The sequence below is a fragment of the Sturnira hondurensis genome, unplaced genomic scaffold (assembly GCF_014824575.4).
Source record: "Sturnira hondurensis isolate 20B ecotype Veracruz unplaced genomic scaffold, ASM1482457v3 Scaffold0021143, whole genome shotgun sequence".
NCBI lineage: Eukaryota > Metazoa > Chordata > Mammalia > Chiroptera > Phyllostomidae > Sturnira > Sturnira hondurensis.
In genome coordinates this window covers 18,951,404-18,971,445 of record NW_028093774.1, presented here as the reverse complement: position 1 = coordinate 18,971,445, position 20,042 = coordinate 18,951,404, and the positions used below count along the sequence as shown (strand labels likewise).

Below are 20,042 nucleotides of genomic sequence, written 5' to 3'. Positions count from 1 at the left end.
GAGCTGCACTGGGTGTCAGTATATAGTCGTGGCCACAAGGCAAGGCACACATACAAAAAGCATTCCTGACTGCCATCTGCAGCTGGGGCACCCACACAGCCAGAAGAAAATAGAGATGCTGAAGAGTAAACAGAACTCCCTTAGTCAGCAACTGTCCCTGCCCTCGAGGTGAATGTAAATAGCCTGGTACTGAGGGGGGAGGGCAGCCAGGCAGCACAGGGCCTTCTGCGGATGCCACTTCTGAGGGCTTTCCAAGGTACCAGCATCCGAGTTCCAGCTGGAGGCAGGGAGTACCCGAGTGTTGGAGCTGTGGCCTACCCCGAGAAAAACACACTTGCCGACTCGGGGCAGAATGAATATCAATTGAATTTATTACAAGTTACTAAGCTCCAAGGCACATTACAGTGTTCTGTTAACTACAGAAATGTATAAAGGACAAACAGAGCAGGTTCTCCATGTCTAGCATTTCGCTCTACTGTTCAAAAGCATCCGTGCACCAATAAAGCAAAAACCAAACAACACGTGAAGGTCCGCCACATTCAGGTCCGTGGAAACAAACCCAAACATTTTCCCCTCACAAACTTGCAACGAAAAACACCCCACCCCACCCCCAACATCCCCTTTACCATTTTGCAAACAGAACAGAAAAACAAAACAAAACAAAGTGAAGACTTCAACACTTGGGGCTGTTTAGAAAGAAGCTGTCACCATTTTATAGCATCTTTTTTTTAGGCAGCAACACTGGCCTTGGCAAAAAAAAAAAAGTCATTTTCTTTTGTGTATTTCTTTCCTTTCAGAGAGTGCATAACATTTACAAAAATACACACCAGCAGCAGTGTTGCTAAGGGCTATTGATTCTGTACCTAGGCAAACACTCTGCCACCAAATAAATGCTAACAAATATGATGCAAATGACTCAACCAATATTATACTGCTTAACACAAACCAGCTTATCCTTCAAATGAAGAAGTTACATACCTTAGTTTCAAAATATAGAAACATACGACGAAAATAATGTCTATACATAAGACTAACTTTTTGCAGTTTTGTTATATTCACAATTCTACATCTTGGGGGTGAGGGAAGGGAGGGTCGATGTAAAGGGGGGAGGGGCCCTCTGGATTGGAGAGGAGCTGGTCTGGATGAAAGGAGATGGCTGTCTTGTGGTTCAAGGGTCTCTCTCCTTTTTCACTTTAACATCCCCAGCTAAGATCGTCGCGATTTCACCCTGCATGAAGGCCCAAGGTACATTCGACCCAACTAGGGGGCATTTCTCTCCGCTGGGGCAGTACACCTCGCCGGTGGCCCCCTGAGCCTTGATACTCTCTCTTGAGCAAGGGAAGCAGAATTTGTGGCTGGGGACGGATGGGCACTGAACAAAATGCGTGTCCTCCAAACGTTCGTGGCAAATGGTACAGCAGAGGGGCCCGCTGTTGGCCATAGGGGAATCCGGAATGTTTTGGGGGTGCACTTGGTCCATGCCCGGATGGGTGCTAGGCGGCGGGGGCGCCACCTGCAAATTTAGGTCCCCGTTCCGTGAGGCCAAGCGGCGCTGCCCGGGCACAGAGGCCGGCGACACTGGGCTGCTGCTGTTGCGCCTCGCGGACGCAGTGGTGGAGTGCACGGAACTGCCATCCTTAGGCGAGTGCGCCGTGCCCAGTGTGTCTGCCACGGACATGAGGGCGGCCATGGGGGACGGACCGTTCTGAGGGGCTGACTCGGGTGGGGTGGTCCGGTTGGAATGGGGTCCCAGGGGTGGAGGTGGCGGGGGCGGACCCCCAGCCGCATGGCCTGGTGCTGCAAAACCCCCGGCAGACATGGTGAGCTTTAGTGCCTCGCTCTGGTTCGCTATCCACTGCTGCCTCTGCTGCTCCTCGCCCAGCTTCAGAGTGCCCTCAGCGGAGTCCGGAGGCTCAGGGGACGCCTTCCTCTTGCGCAGGCTGGCGGCTGCACCCCGGCCAGAGGTGGCGGCAGGCGGCAGGGCCGCGGTCCCCGGGGGTGCACTGGGGGCGCGGCTTAGACTCACCAGCGCCGTGGGCAGCATGGGGCAGCTGGCATCCAGGTAGGGCTGGGGCAGCATGTCGGCTCCGGGCACACCCTCCTTAAAGAAGCGCACAGCCTCGGGGAGCAGGTCTCCAAGTAGGCGCCAGTCCCCGGAGCCGTGTTTCTTCTCATACTCCAGATACTTAAAGCCAGAGGACAGACCCCGGCCGAAGTCCTTCATACAGTCCTGGTACATCTGCTTGGCTACCCCAGATGCGCTGGAGTACACGTTGCCTGAGCCCGTGGGGTACTCAATGAACAACTTCAACTCGTAGTCCATGCCAGGCTTGGAGACAGCGTCAAAGGCGAAGACTCGGCCCAACAGCGAGTGGTCCTTCTTGAAGCGCACCTCGTAGGGCGTGCAGCCAGCTAGCGTGAGCAGCGTGTCGCGGACCATCTTGGGCTTGTTGGCCCACTCCTCCGCGCGGTTGCGCAGGCTCTCGCTCAGCTCCGCCAGGGCCTCGGCATTACGCTGCTTCTCCTTCAGTTCACGCTCCTGGTCGGTGCTTGACACCGAGCCAGGCCGTTTGCCACCAGCACCCACGCCCACCTCAGCAACCGAGGACGAGGTTGAAGACGACGCAGAGGAAGACGCGGCAGATACACCAGGTGCACCCCCGAGACAAGCGGGGCCCCCTGGGGCTCCTGGAGGCGCGGGCGTTGGGGGCCCACGGCTGCCGAGGCCATGCGGTGGCGGTGGGGGCAGCACGGCGGCACTGGCAGGACCGTTAAGCAGCGTCTGCGGCAGCAGGTTGGGGGGCACAGTAAGCTGGGGGCCTCCTCCACCCCCCGGGTTAGGCAACCCCGTCACTAGCCCACCGTGCGTCCCGCGCCGAGACGCCACCGACGCCGACGCTGCTGAAGACGAGTTGGGGCTCTGGCGGTTCAACTCTGGGGGTCCCTCCTCTGGTGCCGGCTTAGGGAAGCCGTTGGGGCCCCCCAGGCCATTGGGCAGCCGGGTGGCGTGGCTGCTGCTTCCCAGGCTCACCGGTGGCGGCGGATACTCGAAGCGGCTTCGCTGTTCCACGGCGGCGGCGGCGGCAGCGGCGGCAGCTGCACTCAGGCCGTAGCGCTCCAGGCCAGACGGGGCCGCCAGCACCGCAGGCTTGCTGGAACCATCGACATGGTTGAGCTGCTGCGGCTGTGCCTGCGGCTGTTGCTGTTGCTGCTGCTGCTGCGCTGCGGCCGCCGCTGCGGCCGCTGCCGCTGCCGCCTCCTTAGCTGACAGGGCCACCGTCTTGACCCCAACAGGCGGCGGTGGCCCGGGCGAGCGGCCGTCCTGGAAGCATCCATGCGCCCGCTTCAGCTGGCGCGCAGTCTCGATCACGAACTCGATGCGATCGGCGCCCTCGTAGTTTACGCAACCGCGGCATACGGGTTCCGAGAAGTCCCATATCATGGCCCAGGGCATACGGGGCAGGTCGCACAGGTAGCAAGATTGTCTCCGGGACGAGGACACCTGCGCCGCCGACATGATGCCAACCCTGGGGAAAGTAGGCCCCCGCCCGGTCTCTCTCCGCAGCGCCTTCGCCTGCAGGAGGACTGGCCGCCTGGGGAGTGAGTCCAGCTGCGGGGGAGGGAGGGGGGGCGAGAAAGTTCTGCCCCAGGGGCTGGAGGGAGCGCGACTCTCCACCGCCGGCGCCGCGCCTCTCCTCTGGGGCTCCACCGCCCGGGCGGCGGACGAATTCAGCCCTCTCCTCGCCCCCACCTCCTACTGCGGCTGTTTCGTCGGGAGGGTAGTTCGGGCGCCTTCTTCCTGGTGCCGAGGACCGGGGCTGGAAGATCCAGGCCCGGGGGGAGGGGGCGAGGGTGACCAGTGCCGGCTGCCGTTAGTTCTTGGCCCCCTCCCCGTAGTGGCTGGTGGGTGGAAGCTCGAAAGGGGCTGGGTCTTCCTCTCCCCTGAGGGTCCCCCTATGAGCTGCGTCCTCTCCCCGCCAGGCTGCCTGGAGCGAGGGCTAGAGGATTCAGTGCCACCCGGTGCCCGGGTCCAATCTTGCTGAAGTCGCTGCTTCCCTGGAGGGCCGGGGTAGGGAGGGGTGATTGCCGAGAGAGGAGCTTCTCCCCTCCGCAGCGTCGGCTGTTCCGCTGGCGGCGGCTGAATTTGCACGGCCACAGCTTCCAGGACGCACGAGATCAGAGGAGAGGAGCGCTCGCACGCAGGCTCCCGCCGCCCCCAGGCCAGGCCGGCGCCCGGGCCGTTGCGGCTGGCGGCGCTCACGTTGGCTGCAGGGCGCTCGTGCGGCGCCTGGGCCCGGGTCGCATCCCTTCCCGCTTGCACTCGCCCGGAATGTGGGGTAGTGATTGTTACTCTACGTTCCGGAGGCGCGTCTCGGCGCTCCAGCTCGCGCTGCGGCTCGCGCTGTCCCGGGCTTGGCCGCGCGGGATGCCGCCCGGGCGGAGCGCTGACGTCACCACCATGCTCTGCACCAGTTCTTCCCCCCCCTCCCCGCCCCTTTACACTTCCTCTGTCTGTGGAGCCCACTTGTTGCTCGGCAAAGGCGCATGCGCGGCAGGATGCCCAGATTCCTCCCAGTCGGCCCCTCCTCTGTGCCTCCCCCTTCCCCTCCCCCTTCCCGTGTGTGTACGACAGCTGAGGCCCGGCGAGCTAATGCTGGAAGTCCAGGGTTGGGGGTGGAAATTAAACAGACGATGACCTTTCCTTTCCCGGCCCGGCTTTCCCAAATAAAAAGGCATTTAAAAACCACAAGCTCGTTTCCGATCCCTCCTCTTCCTACCCAACCCCGGGCAGTGAATTTAAATGTCCTGTATCAAATTTTCGCTGTGAATTTCGTATAGGGTATTACCTACCTATTTCATCTCCAATCAAACCTTTCCCCTCTCCCCGAAACGGATGTTACATTCATTGCTACTAACTAATGCCGAAACACCTGCAAAATTATCTGTTTTCCATTCTTCCAGAAACTGCCATTTCGATTTGTTTTTGTGCCCTGGTCTAGAAACCTGAGCTTCTGTGATGGAACTACATGATTCAGGGTGAGCTACCCGCCTTCCCCCCTTCCCCTCCCCCCAGCCTCAGTCTAAAAATTTTGGCTGAATGTCTGAAGAAGCAACGAGCACGAGCACTCGGAGGCCTTTAAGGAAAACAGTCAACTGGCCGCGCACAGCTGCGGTTGGGGGCAGGGAGGGAGAGGTGCTGGAGAGGCCAAACAGGTGAGTGGTTTTTCCGAGTTTGATAAAAGAAGGTGGGGGAAGTATTTAATAATACTGATAGCTCTTTGTAAACCACAGCACAATTTACAAAGTTCTTTTTCAGGTGCTGTGATTTAATTCCATAGTGCTCAGAAGGCTGAGCAAGGGCATGATTTCTTTTCTGCTACTACAGTATCACTGTTCATCATCATTGCTTATTGCAGAACGAAAATATTGGCCATAGCTCTAGCTGGAGCATTTCAAAGGATTCTTCTAAGTATTGGGTCTGGTTTTTTGTTTGTTCATTTTGCTTTTTTCCCTCATGAAGATTGAGCTAATCCTGGGTAAGGCTGTAGAGAGGGAGGTAATGTAATGGAAAATCAGGTTCTGGAGTCTGGCAGACAAGAATGGAATTCCTTTCTATCGCATATAGTAAGTCCTTGCTTTATATTGTCAATAGTTTCTAGGACCTTAAGCAAACCATAAGCTAATTGTTATAAACAAGAGTTAGGGTCCTGCAGCATTTCCTCAACATCAGCGTTATAAAGAAATGACCTTGGGCCCTGACTTGTGTGATAAGTGAAAGGTCACCACCTGTTCGATTCCTGGTCAGGGCACATGCCTGAGTTGTGGGTTCAATGCTGGTCCAGACGTGTAGGAGAGGCAACCAATCAGTATTTCTCTCTCTTCCCCATCTCTAAAATTAAATAAATAAATAAATAAATAAAATTTTAAAGAAATGACCTTGAAAAAATGCCTTTATTGGAAGACCTGCTGTACTAGCTTTGTGACCTTAAATTAGTTACTTACCGGCATATAACCTCACATCTGCAAAATGGGATAATAGCGTCTAACGCATTAGGACTGTTTGAGATTTCAGGTTGTTTCTTGTCACAGTAGGAGGTAAGTCACTGAGACTTGCTGTGAGCTAGACACTGGTGGTTGGTTACTTGCATCACCATTAAACCCTCAATATTATCAATAAAGTAGATTCTATTATTAACACTGTTTTTACAGGCTCAGAAAGTAAAGAGGTTAAATGATTCACCAAAGGTCACATGTCCATTAGAGATGGAGCCAAGATCTGAATCCAGTAAATCTGATTTGAGAGGTGGCTTTGACTAGCTTGGGTTCTCAGAGGTGGTTTCTGGTGCTCAGAATTTCCATTAGCGCCCACCTCCCCCCTTTCTTCATTACATACAATCTCCTGTAAAGGACTATGCAAATACACCTTCATGAACAACCCCCATTCTTCCCTTCCAAACAGAACGGTGCCACTTTCCTCCATGTACAGAAGTTGGGGATCTGCCACTGCCACTGACTGTAAGGTAAACACACCATAAAGCATGCAGCCTCACAGGACACTGGCAGTAAGTTCTCAGTGTTACTAATGTTAGCACGATAGCTATTGAACGGGTGAAAGTAAGATGTAAGGAGCATTACCTCACTATCACTACTAATTGTAATACTTTGCAGTTGGAGCAACAAGAAGTATTTATTTTTATTTCGACAGTTGACCTTCAGAGCCTATCTCCCCATCCAGCACTCCCCAGCACCTCACCCCCCACTCGTTCTGGGGCCCTAGGTGCAAAGGAAGGGGAGTTTTTAAGGATAGGGAGAGGGGAAAGGAAGAGCCCCAGGGAGCCCCTCTTTCATCTCAACGCAGCCAGATTTCTGTTTTTGCAAAACAGTGAGCTCACTGTGCACTCCCCAACAATAATAAACTTTCCCTGGCCTGGCTGGCTCTGCGAGTCATTCCTCTGTAAAGAGCCGCTCCAGGAACCTTGCCTCACCCCTGCCAGACTTCAGCCCTCCCCCACCAGAGCTACCCTGGAGTGAGTCAAAACGTAGGGCTGGGAAATGGAATGACAACCCTGTCAGCCCCAAACTCACGGCTCTTCTTCGCTTTGGCTAGGGTGATTTGTCTGTTTCTTTACACTAATATTTATCCAGCCCATTCCTTTATTAAACCAAAAATACTGAGGACTAGCGACTTAGCCCCAACCCTCTAGCCAGGCTTCTAGAGAAAAAGCAAGTTGGATTCTGCCATAGTGTTATGTTTGGTATGTGCACACATATGTCTCCCTCTCCTGTCTGTCTCAGTCTTCCCTGTTACTAAAGGAGATACACACACACACACACACACACACACACACATACACACACGCTGGGTGTCTTCAGACATGCTGAGTTAGAAATAAACATGCATTTAAACAAACCTCCATTACAGTCTCCTAATTCTTTTAATTTAAAAGGCATCGCTCTCTTGATACCTTTCCTGCCCTCAAAAAATAGGCACCATTTACGGTGATAAATTTTGTCTGAACTGCTTGCCTGAGATGGCCCTGTTTAGGGATGTGTTGGATTGTGAGAGGCAGAACATTGATGTTTTGGAGACAGATTTTCCCGGAAGGAGAATCCCATATAACAGTACCGCCAGCAGGAACAGGGGAGAACCAGCGGGGCTCAAGCTAAGACACCAGGAGGGGGGAGAGGGGGACAAATCTGGCGGTGGGGTCTGGGAGAGGAGCAGTGCCAGGCTCCACCTGCACTGGGGCAAAGGGAAAAGGCTTGCAGTCCTCCCTGAAGTTCCTTTCTGTGGTTGTGTCTTCCCCCAGCTTGCCATTTGAGAACCCACTCATAACTGGAACACAAGGTCATCTCTCCACTTGGTCTTTCCGGAAGCCATGGCCCTGCGTTAGGGGTGAGAAGGTCGCAGTGTACCCACTCACTTCAAAGCGCCCTGCAATCTCTCTTTTCCTCCAGCCCCCGCCGGTTTGTGGCAGAGATGGGTCGGGCGGGGGACTCTTCGGCCTGGCATCCCTGTAAGCCAGCTGGCTGGGTCTTTGAGGAGGCCGGGTCTGAACCTCACGTCACCCCGCTGCAGCGCTCGTAGCCAAGCGCTGGAGCAAGAGAAAGCCCTTTTTTGGTAACACTCAGCCCAGCCGTAAGCAGGACACGGTTCTTCTGCCCGCTAAAGCCACCTCGGAGTAGATGAAAACAAAAGTCTGGGTTGGGCGCTCCTCGGCCTCTCCAAGAGCCACCATCCCAGCGTGCCAGGAACCCCCTGAGGCTGTGGGGGTGAGGGAATCCAGTCGGCATGGTAATTTACACATTTACTCCTGGGCCGATTCCGTGGCGGAAATATTTGCCGATTCCTAAAGGATTAATTCTGGTATTAAAAATAAAAAGTATTAGTCCTGAGCGGTAGGGTTACGCAAGAGCCACTCGACCGTGAAATCCCAGGAACAACATGATTCGTTGAGAAACCCTGGGGAGGGGACCCTGCGCCGCCCGCCAAGACCTGCCCAGCCCAGGGCACGCAGGCCCCTGTGCGCTCCGTTCAAAATTGGGTGGAAGGAAAAGGGAGGACCTAGTTAGTGGTTGGTTGGTGCTTGGCACAGCAGCCGCAGCGAGCGATCAGATCTCTGAATGCTTTCTTCCTGAAGAGGCGGGGAGCAGGGAAGGGAAGAAAGGCGGGCGGGGCGGGGGGAGTCGTGTCTGGTTCCTGCCTCCTCCCCGTTTCCTTTCCTTGCCAGCATGCCAGGGCACGGGGGAGTCCAGCGCTGTCCTCAGCAATAGCTGATTTTTTTTTAAGGTCCAAAAATAAAGGAACCCGGGAATGAGCCTCCCGGGGATCAGGCCTGGGGGGGGGGGGGGCGGGGAGGAAGCCCCAGACAAGGGTGCTATTCAATGCCCCGGTTGGGTTAAAACAAACATGCACACCCCAAGAAAAGGGGGGCAGCTGGGAAGGAGGGTTTGGAGGACCAGTGTGGGCAGAAAGCCTGGAAGGGGCTGTCTAGCCCACAGGTGCGCACACCCCGGGACCCTCCACCCTACCCTGCATGCGCATGGGCCTCTGCAGCGAGCTGGAGTGCCAGTGGGTGAGTTCCCTTCGGCCAGCACCAGAGCTGGGGATTTCCACCGTCCAGCTACAGAGACCCGTCGTCGCCAGCGTTTTCCTGCTGGGGCAGCCAGAAGGCCTGGCCTCAGAATGCGAAGCCCTCCCTACAACCTCGCAGTTCCTGTGTCAAGTCTGGTAGAGATAGGCAGCCATCACTGCTGTCCCTGGTTGAGGTGGATGGGCCAGGGTCTCCAAATATTTTTGACTTGCCTTTGCTGGGCCGTTCAACCCAAAACTCAGGAGAAAAGGAGGAAGGGAGGGAACTTAGGACTGAATACATATTTACATTATGATGTTCAACTTGGACTTGATTGACCCTATATAGCTGTTTGACCTTGAGCAAATTACTTGAACTTCCAGTTCCTTAGTCTGTAAAATGGGAATAATTCGACTGCCTCCTTTGCCTGCCTCATTAGTCTGTGCGAACGATAAAATGTTATAATGTACTTACTCCAATGTAAGATTATTATGAACAATATAATGACCAACATTTGTCTCGGGCTCTGCAGTGCATTCCCAGACATTATCTCACCAAGCCCCACAGCAGCCCTGTGAGGTAGGTGTTACTTCCATCACCCTGCTGTATAGGTGAGGAAAGCAGGTCCAGAGCTGGTCAACAATTACTGGAAACCAGGCTCCCTGGCTCTAACCCTGCATTCCTTCTTCTCACTCACCAGTTGCTGCTGGCCTTTTTTGGTGGTGGTGGGGATGGGGGGATGGGGGGTGGATATGTCCCCGATGCCTCTAAGAAATGGCAAGAAAGGTCCTGGTTGCATGGCTCCGTTGGCTGGAGCATCACCCCAATACACCAAGGTCATGGGTTCTATCCCCAGTCAGGGCACATATAAGAATCAACCGATGGATGTACCAATAAGTGGAATAGCAAATTGATGTTTCTCTTTCTCTCTTAGAAAAAAAAAATCAGTAAAAAATCTTTAAAAATGACAAAGTCCAATGCCTCTCCCTATAGGAGTTTACAGATTATTAATGCCAATACTGTCCCAGTAGATGTAAGATTATGCACAAATTAGCACCAGTTATTTTAGAGTTAAAATCAGTCATCATTTAGCTTTGAGCAAAATTGTGTGGCCATGCTTCCCTGGCGTCCCCTGAGACTTCTCTCTCTCCCTGGGTTTTGTATGCCCTGGCTTTAGGCAGAGGTGATGGAGGGAAATATGAAGCTCTAGAACACACTGAAGTATTTAGGAGCTTTAGTGAGCTGCCCTTACTGGGGATGGCTGCATTTTAAATGTCCGCACCTCAGAAGGACCTCAGGCTAGATGATGAAGGGGTAGGAGAACGTGGACAGGGCATGTGTTATGGTGGAAGGAGCTCTTCTCAGACCCGCAGTTCATATCATACAGGTAACAACCCTCTGTTCTCGCCTCACTGAGGCCGCACCTGCCATGTGCACGGCCCCCTGGTAGGTACCCTTCTACACTTGAGCTGGGGTCCGCTTGATGACCATGGCAGGCTGCTGCCCTCAAAGCATGTCTAGCCTATGGGGGCCCTACAACCCAGACAGTCAAACCTGGTCAACCTGTCACTGGAGCTAGAAATAGAGGGAGCCGGGGGCTCCCAACCCTGACTCATCTAGAAGACCACCATGCTTTAACTTGAATTTCCCTCTCTGGCCAGACCCAGAGGACCCAAGTCGGATGTGTGTGTCCGTAGAGGGTGTGAAACTATTCTCGTCACTTACATATTGTTTCAAAGCTGAAACTCAGCTGCCAGATGGCCTGTTGGGTTTCCATTCCCGACTCCTTAGCTTGAGCCTTTTCGTTTGCCATTCATTCAGTTATTCAACCATTTATTTAGCAAGCACTTTCTCAGTCCTGGGGATTTAACCATCAACTAAACCCGATTAGCTCCAGCCCAAAATCTAGAAGCTTCCACTTCCCCCTCGGTGCCCTAGTTTCCTGATGCAATAGCCCCACAGTCATTAGAGGCGGTGCTTGTTCAACACTCTCACCAGCCAGAGGACTGACTGAGAGCCATCTGCTCGTTCCCGCTGGGCCTCAGTTTCCTCACCTGTCAAGCACTGATATTAAAGCCTATTCTCCCTACTTCAGGGGCTTACTGTGAAAGTCTGTATGTTAATGCCTAGGGCTTCAGCAAGCCGAGCCACTGTAAAGCACCTCTTCCCCAGCACTAAGCCCTTCTGGATCTAAAAATAGCTGGGAAGCGAGGCCTGTCCACACTCTTCATCTTGCTCTTAGCAGGTTTCTTCCTGAGGTGGCCCGCCCAGCACCTCTGTTCCTCTAGGCTGACAGACAAAGAGTCAGTGGCGACTCTGGACTTAAGTGCCAGAGTGAGACAGCAGCAGGTTAGGCTGTCTTCTCATCCCTCCTAGAGGGACAGGACTTTCTGTCCCCAGATCCCTGGGGGTGCTGAAGCTTGGAAACAGTCGGATGTATTTGGGGCTTTCACTTTTTTTTGTTTGTTTTGGTCAATTCAGAAAGAAAAGAGGCAATGACCTCTTCTTTAAAAAACAAAACTAGGCAGGAAGTGCGCTTCGCCTGAGTGGCAGGGACTAAGGGTGTAATTACAGGTTTTTGTTCAGCATTTTCTTGTAATTAAATCTAGAGGAAAGCAAGAGCCCAGCCTAAGCTTCTTGGATTCAAGGTAGACAAGAGGGCGGGGGCGGGGGGGGGGTGTTGGTGGGGGGTTGTTGGGTGGGGAAGAGAGGCAGAAGGTGAGGAATGGATTTGCTTTTCAGACTGAGAAGAAGCCGGGTTCTTGCCTTTATTAATATCTTTACATTCCCTTTCCAAAAGGTAGCCGATTATTCATCTTTTATTCGGTGCCACTGCACTCTCCTTGGTGACATTTCCCAGCCATGCGCAGCCTTCTCAGCACTGATTTCCCTTCAACCCCTCCCCACTTTTTCACATTGTCGCTTTCCGCCTGGCTGCCCACACAATAAACCCACAGCAAAATCCACAGCCCGCTTTGTTGCCTACACAGTTTGGATACCAGCGACCTCCGACGCCGCAAGATAGTCCTTCCTTTTGTTTTGGACATCGTCTAGCGTTCCCTGTTCCGCTTTACGATACTTCCTAACACCACCGCTCCACCCAACCTTGCCTGCCGCTGCCTCGGTTTACCCAGGCAAGCAGTCTCCGCACCCGAGCCCCGGGTCTGTAGCCCCCTGGGCGTTCAAAAGGGTGCGAGGCCTCCTCCAGGCAAGCGGGCTCTTCACCTCTCCACTCCCCTTTCCTCTCCCTCCCCCAGTCCTCGTAGTCCCTCTGACGTTTCCTGGACGCTGTGAACTGGCAGCAAGAATGAATCCACTGTCTGTTCGCATTCTTAAGGGCAGGAAACCTGACCCACCCCAAACCACGCGCACCAAAGGAAGGGCTCTTGCATTTTCCGGGAGGGCGGGCCTCCGCTAGGGTTAGGTGGGCTGGCCTCGGGCACCCTCCCTCCTCTTCCCCTCCCCCACAACGCCCGCAGATTACCCGCCCCCCGCAACACACCCCCTGACGCCCCCTTCACCTACTCTTCCCAAGAACAGATTGTTTATCAGAATGGGCAGCCAAGAATCCTACTCCTGTTTCTAGCCTCTGCCAGAGATTAATCACAGTTGGGAAAGGCACAAAACTTGACTGTGTTGGGGCGGGCGGAGGGGTAGTTAAAAGGAAAGACCAATAATTCCGACATTTGACAAGCTGACCAAATTGGTGTTCCCTTTCCCCTCCTTTCTTTTAGTAAATCAGGCAGAGAATGGAATTATATTTCATTCCCACTCCCCCTGCCCCTGCCCCGCCCCGCCCTACCCCACCCCACCCCTCCTCTTCCTAAGTCTGCGTGTTTGATGCTTTAATAATACTGACTGGCTTTTAATTCTGATTAACATTCTCATTCTCAACTGGGGTGTGTGTGTGTCTGTGTGTGTCTCTGTGTGCCTGTGTATGCCTGTGTGTGTTGGGGTCTAGAAAGACACATTCACAAACCTGACCGCCTGACAAATCCCCCCTTTTCATCCTTCCCTTTGAAATGACATCAAGATGGAATGGGGGTGGGGTGGGGATGAAGAGAGGAGGCATGGAAAAAAGAGAGGGAGGGGGAAGCAATTTATGTGCTTTTCTAAGGCAGCTAGTAAAATTCCTAAGGGAGAACAAATGCCAAAATTGACTGTCTTGGTGTATTTTAGACGGGATCATCAGGGTGAATCATGTCAGGGCTTTGCATTGGACCCGCAGCCTGGAAGCCGGGGACAGGCACACAAAACACTCCTGTGTCTGGGAGGTGCCCTTCCGAAGGAGGCAGGAGATAGGTGTTTGCTCTTGCTAGTTTCCTCTCCATCAGGATTTCCCCCCCTCTAATTCATTGTGCAAGATGGATTTAAAAAACAAAAACAAAAATGGGGGCTGCTAAATAAAAAACGCAGATAGAAAATGCCTCATAAAACACAGCCCCCAAAGGGAAGGGGCAAAACCCGTTTGATCCAAGATTTAGATATCTCCACCCTGGATTTCCCCCCCTTTACTTTACATCCCTGCAGACATCAAGTTAGCGAAAGGTAATAAATAGTTCTTGCACAGCAGGGACTGGACTAGTGAAAACAGTTTACTGAAATTAATGGGCCTCGCTTGAACCAAAACCTCCACTTTGGAATTAATGCCAGACATAGTTTTCCTGAACTCTGTCCAACTGCCTAAGCGGCAGACAATTTTCGTTCTATTTGTGCTGGAAAATGAAGCCCGGGCCCTTGATCTCAGTGTAGATTATAATTTTTTTAAAAAAATTCAGCACAGTGAACACGGTGCCAATTTCCAGTTTCTGCTAGCAGAAGCCCTTGTGCTCTGGGCTGTGTGTGACAGCGCGACAATCAGAAGTTATCTGGTAAACTTTCCATTGAAAACCATCGTCGGACTCCCTCCCCATCCGTGGCCTCAGAGGTTTCATCAACACCCGAGAGATAGGAGAAAAGCTCGCAACACTGGTTGGGTTCTCAATAACAACCCTCTTCCCCAAGGCTCTTGGCAAGGCTGCGTCTGAACCACGCCGCCTGCATAACCTCCATTCCTTACCCTAAATGAAGCTCCAAACACCCAACTGAAATCCACCCTAGCAGCAACCCTGTACTCTGGGTGTCTGCACTGAAGCTCCTTTCACTTCTATTTTTATTCATGTATTTTTGAGGCTGCAAGGCGCGCGCGCGCGCACACACACACACACACACACGTTCACACCCTGTGGTTGTGGCAGGTACAGTAGAGACCCGGTGCCCCGGCTGTCAGCGTCAGATTCCAACCTGCCCCCCCCAACCCCGCCCCCTATTAATAAAAGCCCGGGCATGGGGAGCCAGGGTTCTGGTTTTCATTGTACCGTCTGCACTGGTGACACAGGACATGTGGAAATTTTTGAGAGCACTGCGGTGAATGGCGTGGTGGGGGTGGGGGGGTGGCGGTAGCGAGAGCAGGGGCAAGGGAGGAGGGGAGGGGAGAGGAGGGAGCGGAGCGAGTTACTTTTTAGCTTCCGCTAAGTACCTGGCAGCTCGCCAGGCCCAGAGGATTCTGGGAAGTGAAAGCCTCCCCAGTATAAACTGCCAGCTTTAAGCAGCCCTGACAGTTCTGCTCCTTCCAAACTTGGCAGCCGTTCAAAGTGCTCTTTCATTTGAAATGCTGGAAGCCTGCCATGTGCAATGCAGATTTGCTGTGCCTGTGCGCAGAAGGAACTGATAAATGCCGTTGCGGTTGCCATGGGGACAGGAGGCTATCAGAGTGGCCTTGTGATCCGCAGCCTCTCTGCGCGGCAGGCTCTCACTCTCTCCCGCCCCTCCTCCTCCTAGTCAGTGAGATGGTGAAATAAATGTTCTGGAAAAAGGTTAACCCTCCTCTCCCTGGTTCCGAAGCGGAGAAGAGGGTTAACCTCTAAGCGGTTCCCGATTCTTCAGTGCCAGCCGGGACCACAGGACTAAGCACCCTGTTGGGGCAGGTCACCAAAACGCCCCCCCCCACACACCCCCCAGACAATCACAAGCCCTCCGCAGCCCTGCTTCCTGCTCCCTGGGGGCTTTCACAAAGCTGTGTTTTTAATAGAGCTTTTCAGCAAGTCCAAGTGTAAGTCTTTGAGTCATCAAAACCCGGATGTAAACACAGGAGCCCTACATTCTGCACAGTTTGCGTGTATTTTATCTTTTTAATAATATTTTGCTGGCAACTTAGAACTGCAAGGATGCCAGAAATTTTAGCCAGCCACTGACATCACGCAGCATCCATCTTGGGGAGCGTGGCTGCCGGTCCTCTCCTGGTACTCTCCCTCCCTGCCCTGAGACCACAGGAAATCTGGGTCTTTCTGAAGGCATCTTATTGCAGTAGAGGCACCCGAGCCCTTTGGAGCCTCAGGCTTGAGAATGAGCATGACATCACCCCGGCAGCAACAACAGAGGGTATGTTTCTGGAGACAAGACACTGGGTGATCCGAGGTGAAACAGGTCTATCATTTATGCTGGGTGTGAGGTTGCGCCAGTCTGGCCGGCCGGCCTCCTATTTTGCACAAGCTGCTGTTTGAAACACAGTCTGATTCAATGTACAGAAACAAAATAGCACATTCAGATTTGGTACATGTTCAGGTCTATAATGCCAACTCTCCGGGTGGCCTGTTTAATGGGGAAAAAATGAAATAGTCTGTTCCAGCCAAGGCCTATGGAGGCCAAAGAGGTTTAGTGATTTATTTACATTGAACAGCATTCCTTCTTGACCCAGCTCGCCGTTTCCTGGAGCTTTCCTGAACCTAGACCTTTGTTAACATCCCAGGAAGAGAACATATTTTTCCTGTGGCTTTCAATATTTTCTGCTAAATATATTTCAGCTCACTGTTTATCTAGGGCTTCGGCTTTCAGACCTTTATGTACTTTTAACACCTTGAGGCTGTTCCACTAGAAAATGGTGTATGTTTATTAAAGAGGACTTTATGTGCCAGGCGCTAAGGCAGGGGGGATTTCTGTTTGGGCCTGTCGGTATAATGAGGGCTTCAGGATGAGATCCGAGTCAGAGGCCTGCTCGGTTTATGGACCCCTTTTGAGAAAACGGGTGCTACATAGCTTACACAAACCTTTGAGTGTCACAGAATGTTGGACCAACCGAGGGATTTCTTTCTGAGTGCACGGCTGCTATGGAGGCCAGACAGCACTGAGCTGGAGGCTGCCCCAGGGTCCTGGGGCTTACCTGCACTTTGTTTCAGCTGGACTCTCTCTGGGTGTCTGCTTGGGATCATCACGGCAATTTTGTCCAGAGTCACCCGCACTCTGTCTCGCTGGCATGTCCTGACTTCAAGTAAATAAATAAATTTATCAATAAAAGCCATCTGCTTCACCTTGCCAGCAGGCACAGAGTTGGAAGGGGTCGTGTTCTATGCGATTTTTAGGACCAATTTACCCTTGAGATATTTGGAGATGGGTGCGGCTTGGAATTAAACAGGACAGATTTGGGGGCAGAAGTCAGGTGATTGCAAAAGTCCCTCTTTCTCCCAATCCCTCCTCCCACCTCCACCCCAGACCCCACCTTCCCCAGACAATCCAGGCAGCTGGGTTTTTGGCTCTCAAAGCTGCTAAGCTTTGGCAAGCCCAGGCATATTTTGTGGTGGTGATCCCTTTCCCAGGTTGACCGACATGTTTCTGTACTGAGCAAGGGATGTTTCCTGACTGCATGCATGAATCAGAGGCTGTATCTTTTATCCCGGCCTTCGAGTGACAGTTTTAAACCAGAAGAACAAAGCAGGTCACGAGGAACCCTTTATTATCAGGGTCCAGAGATAAAGAATCTATGGGCAGAGCTGCCTGCACATAGCACAGACGCAGGGTTTTCCATTTTAACCATGGCAAGAGCAGCCCCTTCCCCCAGAAGGTGATGCCTCTGTTCACATTTCAGACCCCACCCTTCCTCTGTCTCTCCGTGTCCTTGTGGTATGTGCTTATTTGTTGGCTTCGAAAGTTCTTCCTTTTCCCCAGCCTTCTTCTTCCAAATGGGATTTGCAAAAACCATTCTGGGGCTCTCGAGTGCCTTCCCAGATGGAGGCAAGCCCCGAGATTCCAAACTGCCTGGACACTGCCCATGTTCTGCCCTGTCACGGCAGACAGGCATCAGAGGGGCGTCGCCGGGGTGGCCCCTCTGCACCCGGGCCTGAAGAGGCAGCTCCCAGAAGCCCATGGATTAGTAAGGTCTGCGGGGCTGCTTCAGGAGCTGCCTCGGAACAGCTCCCTTTTGTTTTGCTGTCTAGCATGTGACCAGAATGCTGCCAGCTAATTTTAACCCTATCAAAGTATGGCTGAAAAACAAAACAAAACGAAACGAGAAAACAATATTGCATCTGGAGAGAGAAATGCTGTGGGCTGGATAAAAGCCTTCTCAGCCTGTGTTCCTTCCTGTTTCAGTTTCCAAACTTGCATTTATCGGTAACCTGAAAAATGATGAGTTTCACCAGATTCCTGGATATTGCACAAGAAGACAATGGGTCTATTTCGGGTGCTGTGAGTGTGTCTGGCACAGACCCTGGGAGCCATTGTTTTCAGGGGGGACAATGCTTGGGGCTTTTCTGGTACTTTCCTCCTAGGGTCTCAAAGCCCCCAAAAGTAGGGGCTTGGGTGGGGGGAACAGGCACTCTCCATGGCAACAAGACACACTTTGGCTCTGAAAGGACCTGGGTGAGAAGCGGGTTGTTGAGCCAGTGGTGAGAGGGGGGTGGCAGTGGTGGCCTTGGAGGTGTTAAAAGGTGGATGGTAGGGAGTGTTTGAAGTGGGACAGCAGGAGCAGGAAGAAGTGGGGAGAGGAAAGCTTTCACAATAGCTTAGTGGCCCCCTGGGTCCCAGGCCACCAGCTTTCCTACTAAATTTCCATATCCGCTTTCAGCACCGGGAATTGATGGAGGACTTCATGGAGTGCCTCACCCTGGATACTTGGCTTCTCAAAGAATTCCCATGGCTGTTCATTGTTGCTTGGTGGCCGATGATGCTGGTGAAAAGGTGCAGAATCCCAGGACCCAGGGAATTAGCAGTTTGGATAAGAGAGAGTGTAGCTAGGCAGCTGCTGCCAGCTGGTCTAAACCTAGATCGTGAGATGGGCTGTCATTAGCCTGAGGTCCCCGGTACAGGCTCAGGAGATGACATGATGGTGGAGAGACTGAGGGGAGAGGCCCCAGTTCGCGCTGCAGCACTCTGGCAATCCAAGGGGTTTGGTGGCAGTTGTTCTGACAGCTGCGGTGGGGGGCGGGGCACGGGGTGCCGTTCAGCTGCATAAGAAGCCATTTGCTCTGGCCTGCCCTGTCTGGCCAACCTCTGTGTATTTAAAGGATCTTTGTTGGTCTCTAAGGCCCCCTTTCCACCTGAGTCCTCAGGCAAAAGCAGCCCCTTTGGAAGGGATGGGATCCTCCCAAGAAACCCACATCGTCTGCTGTAACCTGCTTACAGTAGTCAAGATCAATTGGCAAACTCCTAAATTAAGGTTCTGTTTACTTTGTTCTTCCAAAGACTTGTTTTGAGCAAGTTGATGCCTTTAATTAAAAAGATGAGAGCTCATGAGCAGGTGAAAATATTTTTGACTCTTCACAAATATGTTCGAATTTCGTTTCTTGCATTTCACAGTAAGGGGTGTCAGTCTGGTCAGCACTTCTGTCTGTGAAACCATTAAAAACTCTCTGTAAGCTCACAGCTGGCTCTTCTGCACAGATTTATAAAAGGAACCCGAAGTCAAGAATCTATTCGTTGTGCTTCTCTGTTTGCAGATTTTTTGCCAGCATTCAGGTGTCGTTAGGACACACTCCTCATTTACCTTTCCAGCCAGGGCATTCCTGAATGTTTCATAATAGCGCCACAGCTGGAATGCAGCTGCTTCGGGGTGGAGCAAAAATAACTCCTTCTGGGTCAGCAGGGTGAGGGAGGGCAGGGACTCTTGGAAGGCTGGGAAAGTCCTTTCTAAAAGCCAGAGCTCAGGAATGAGTGGGGCCTCTGGTGTGAAAACTTCCAGGTTGAGGAGGGAAGGGTAAGTTTTTGCCCTCTGGGTAGATTCCAAAAATTTGCTTTGGGGAGGCCAAATATTTTGAAATTGCCTTTAACACAAACAGCACAAATGTTTAAATTGACCTGGGAAAGCCTTCCTTTTTCCTTTCCCTACAATCCAAGTCTGTTCCCTTGAACATTAACCAACAGGAGCATTCGCCCACGCTTCTCTCCTCTCGCACCGCACGCTCTCTCTCTCTTTGTTATCTTTGGTTCTCCAAAACTTTTGGAAGCTTTCCCAGGCTGGAGCTATAGAATGTTTCCAGGAAAATGCATAAGGAGTGTCTGTGTTTTGAGTTTCTCTGGAGGGGGCCGAACATGTTTTTCAGAGAGACTGAGCTGAGGGCAGCCAGGTCTTGTGCAAGAGTCCAGCTAAGCAAAAGGGCAGACAGTGCCGGAAAGATCTGTGCACATCCAAAAAAACGCTGAAACAAAGGTGTGGTTCAGCTGGCCCGCCTGTTCTCGACCTCTTTCAGCCTTTTATTAGTGCAGCTGCCTCCGTATCAGTCTGAGTTGAAGCACCCCCATCCCTCTCCAGGAGAGAGATATGTTGAGAACAGCTGGAGGCCAGGGTTTGAACGTCATTCTCAAACTAGCGGCACTTGTAATTTCTGCCCAAAGAACACCCTAAGATTTAGATGGCAAGGTGCAGAGAGTCAATGCTCACCCAGCAGGCAGGCACCCCACCCAAGCATGGAATGTAATGGGGGAAAGGTGTCCTGGACATGTTGCTGCCGAGAAGCTGCCAACCCCCAGCCCATGCCAGCCCAGTTCCACTTAGGCCTGGAAGCACACATACAGACAGCTGCAAACACACATGTGTCAGAAAGCACACATGAGGCCTGAGGGCAGTGGGGACTGCCAGGACCCCTCACTGATCAAGGTGGTTCTCGAAAGCAAAGGCAGCTGGGATTTCCGGGAAATACTCTCTTATTCAGGGTGGTT

The 20,042-nt window shown here is 52.6% G+C and overlaps 1 protein-coding gene and 1 long non-coding RNA gene across 2 annotated transcripts; one reads left to right on the top strand and one right to left on the bottom strand.

Annotated features, from left to right (window-relative positions):
• Positions 1–348: 348 nt before the first annotated feature.
• Positions 349–3,541, bottom strand: IRF2BPL (interferon regulatory factor 2 binding protein like). Its single transcript, XM_037031223.1, has one exon. The coding sequence runs from the start codon at positions 3,515–3,517 to the stop codon at positions 1,169–1,171; it is 2,349 nt and encodes a 782-aa protein (XP_036887118.1). The 5' UTR covers positions 3,518–3,541; the 3' UTR covers positions 349–1,168.
• Positions 3,542–17,209: 13,668 nt separating this feature from the next.
• LOC118976889 (uncharacterized) lies at positions 17,210–18,910 on the top strand. Its single transcript, XR_005064366.1, has 3 exons — positions 17,210–17,573; positions 17,953–18,065; positions 18,824–18,910. It is a non-coding gene; the product is annotated as an uncharacterized LOC118976889 (long non-coding RNA).
• The last annotated feature ends 1,132 nt before the right edge of the window (positions 18,911–20,042 follow it).

Bases quoted from the DNA above. Each gene is read 5' to 3' on its own strand.
- IRF2BPL (XM_037031223.1), bottom strand. From the start codon at position 3,517: ATGTCGGCGGCGCAGGTGTCCTCGTCCCGGAGACAATCTTGCTACCTG.